The 3,729-nt window shown below is 35.9% G+C and overlaps 1 protein-coding gene across 1 annotated transcript; it reads left to right on the top strand.

The window, feature by feature from the left end:
- The first annotated feature begins 647 nt into the window (after positions 1-647).
- LOC105283241 (putative nuclease HARBI1) lies at positions 648-2,658 on the top strand. The gene is made up of 3 exons (XM_026970653.1): positions 648-880; positions 985-1,521; positions 1,627-2,658. The coding sequence occupies exons 2-3, from the start codon at positions 1,054-1,056 to the stop codon at positions 2,431-2,433; spliced, it is 1,275 nt and encodes a 424-aa protein (XP_026826454.1). The 5' UTR covers positions 648-880; positions 985-1,053; the 3' UTR covers positions 2,434-2,658.
- Positions 2,659-3,729: the final 1,071 nt, after the last annotated feature.

The following is a 3,729-nucleotide window of genomic DNA, read 5'->3' as shown; positions in this document are numbered from 1 at the left end:
GAGTAAAAGAAAGCACAAGATTAGTTCCTTGATATCGTGCAAAAGGATTTTTTCATGGTGCAAAAGGATTTTTCATTCTGCGCTATTAATGAAAATAGTTATTAAAAAAACTCATTCATTCCGTCAGTAATACAGACGACGCGAAGGAGTTCACTAGCCATTGCACAGAATAATAATTCCTTCTCCACTATTAAAGTACACACAGTAATGAACTGTAAGGTGGTCAATTTTATCTTAAAAACGAAGAAAAGTTAGAAAATTAGTTTTGTTATCGGCTTGTGACATAACACCTCAAAACACATATTTGCTTAATATTTTTGTTTTGCAGTTTATACGCCTAAAGTAAGACCAGCTTACATTCAGGACAGGATCTAGGAATATTATGAAACTTTAAAGACCTGTGTCCACGATCCAAGAACTTTGTCAAAGTTCTAGTTCCGAGAAAAATTTACTAAAACTTGGATCGTGGACACACCATAGACTTATACTAGGTTTGTTCTTTTTCGCTGCACTTCTGAACCAGTGCAATAAGTTAGAGTGAGAAAAAATATACTTGTCTCACTTTAACGTATTGCACTAGTTCAGCAGTGCGGCTGAAAAGAACAGACCTACTAAAGTCACTAGATATATAAAGTACCGCAATCCATAAAGCCCGGTGTCCACGATGCTAGAAATCGGTCCGAGTTCTCGGTCCCAGATCTCGGACAATAATGTTTACACTCGAACAAACATAGATAGCGCTGTAATCGAGTTACGATTCTAATTTCAATCTGTGTCATATGTACCAACATGAACGCCAAATCGAACAAAATACTAAGTTCTAACCTTAAAAAGAAATTGTAAATGCTTCGTTTGTATAGTGTGATTCTATTCTGAAACAGTAAGTATAAATATTTTTAATCGCGGTTTTTTAAGTAAGATTTGTAAATTGTATGATACATTATTTTTCAGCAAAGACAATAATTTATATGTTTTGATTTTCAGAAATTTAATACAATACGAAATCTTCGAAAAATTATATTAAAATTGTGTACTCATATTTTGTCTGCTACAATGTCTGTTAAATTGAAGCAATTAATCGCAATTGCTTCACTAGTTGAAATTGTGGAGGAAGAAGAAAAGGATACAATAAAGAAAGTACGAGAAAAAAAGCGTCATCGAATATGGACACGGGAATGGATATCCCGAAGAAATCGCGAATTACGAGGCACAATTAATTTAGCTCATATAGAGCTGAGAAATGAGGATGCTGATTATTTTCAAAGATTTTTTGGATTGCGACATGATTTATTTGATCGACTTCTGGAACTAGTAACACCTTATATACAACGTCAAAATACTAATATGAGAGAATGTATATCTCCTAAGGAACGATTGTCACTAACTCTGAGATTTTTGGCTACTGGTGAGAGTTATAGAAGTTTAGAATATTCAACAAGAATTCCAGCATGTACAATTTCTCGAATAATTCCTGAGACATGTCGTGTTATATATGAAGTTCTTCGAGACGATTACTTGCGGGTAAATAAGAATTTACAATTAATAAAGATATATTGTGACATGTGTATAATAAATTGTGTCTTCGAAATGCTTATTATTAAATAATGTATTTAATGATTTTTATAGATACCAACTACAACTGCTGAATGGGAAGAAATAGCAAATAAGTATCTTGAAATGTGGAACGTTCCAAATTGCATTGGTTCCCTCGACGGTCGACATATAGAATTTAAAGTACCACTTCAAGATGGATCATTTTATCGAAATTATAAGGGAACGAACAGTATTGTTCTCTTAGGATTAGTCAATGCCCATTATCAATTCATGTATATCAATGTCGGTGTTAATGGTAGGGTAAGCGATGGAGGGGTGTTTCGTGACAGTGACTTATCGCAATTTATAAATGATCCACAAAATACACTTAATGTGCCTAGAGATAAACCATTACCTGGTATGAATGAACCTGTTCCTTATGTCATTTTAGCTGACGCTGCCTTTCCGTTACAAAATCATATATTAAAACCTTATCCATCACGAAATTTATCGTATGATGAGCGAATATATAACTATAGATTAAGTAGAGGTAGAAGAATCGTCGAAAATGCGTTCGGTATTTTAGCAAACAGATTTCGCGTTCTTTTAACACAAATTTACCTTCCTGTTGGGACAGTTCAACAAATAACTCTTGCATGTTGTGCTTTACACAATTATCTTTCTAAAGAAAATGCTACTTACTTACTTGGAGCTGTAGACTTTGAAAATGTAGAAGATCGAGCTGTACTACATGCTCCATGGAGAAATGATAACGTACAGTTACGCAATTTAGAAATTATTAATGTAAGACCTAACAGAAATGTAATGCATATTCGTAACGTTTTTAAAGAATATTTCAACAGCGTTGGGAGAGTGGAATGGCAAGATTTTATGGTTTAACTTTCTATCAAATTTTTATATATGTACTGCTGTTTATTATAAATGTATTATATATGTATTGCTTAAACTTTTTATGCATATATTAATAAATATATAATCTTACATAATTAAATGTATTAATATTTTTTATTATAACAGATACATAACAAAGATAAATTAAACGCCTCACCATTCTTCTTCTTTTCGTCTCGAGAACTCTCTAATGCTTTAAATTAAATCCTTGTAGCTTATTTTAAGAGCTTTCCAAAACACTATACTAAAGTATTTTTTCGTTAGGTACATCTCGAGTAATGAGACTTGAAAGTTACAGTACCGCCGGCATTAGCATTACGCAAGATGTACCACGTAGAGGTTGCACGGTCGGATTTACACCTCGTGTGTTTGTGCGCGTGCGCGCGTGTGTGCATGTGCGTGTGCGTGTGTGTATGTGCGGTGTGTGCGTGCGCGTGTGTGCGTGCGCGTGTGTGCATGTGCGTGCGTGTGTCACCGCAGGAGGGTTTGGAGTCTCTAAATATCGGGGAAGTGACGAGCCTTGGAGTCCTGATCCCTGCCGTGACACACACACGCACACCCACACATACACACACACGCACATGCACACACGCGCGCACGCGCACAAACACACGAGGTGTAAATCCGACCGTGCAACCTCTACGTGGTACATCTTGCGTAATGCTAATGCCGGCGGTACTGTAACTTTCAAGTCTCATTACTCGAGATGTACCTAACGAAAAAATACTTTAGTATAGTGTTTTGGGAAAGCTCTTGAAATAAGCTACAAGGATATGCAATAACAAATAGGGGTCCTATTTAAAAAAGTCAACTTGACCTTCATATGACCTTGCGTACTCCAACCAAAGTTAAAATTCTTATCACTAGTAGGTATATTTTATATAGTCCTACAACTTTTTATCTTACAGATTTTTCATTATAGTTGATTGTTTTCGAAATATTTTAGCGTTTCCGGACTTTTTGAAAACCCTGTATATATATATATATATATATATATATATATACAGGGTGTTTCACATAAGGATAAAAACCTTTCGCTCACAGGTAGATCATGTCAAATTGAATTAAAAAGTCCTGCATCATTTTGCGCAATAATAACCGAGTTATTAACGTATTGATATCAACGTATGGGAGCGCGGTCGTGCAGCGAAGCCGTCGCCCGTCGGTCATTGTTGGTTACAGCGCAGTGAGGCAGTAGTGCCCGAAAGCGTGCTTTGTAGCATGCGGTGAGGATGGAGTGGGAATGGTCTCGTGAATCGTTGCACGCTTGAGGCCCTAACCCCA

Source organism: Ooceraea biroi, chromosome 1 (genome assembly GCF_003672135.1).
Source record: "Ooceraea biroi isolate clonal line C1 chromosome 1, Obir_v5.4, whole genome shotgun sequence".
NCBI lineage: Eukaryota > Metazoa > Arthropoda > Insecta > Hymenoptera > Formicidae > Ooceraea > Ooceraea biroi.
The sequence above is the reverse complement of the archived record's forward strand: the minus strand, read 5'-3'. Positions and strand labels throughout refer to the sequence as shown.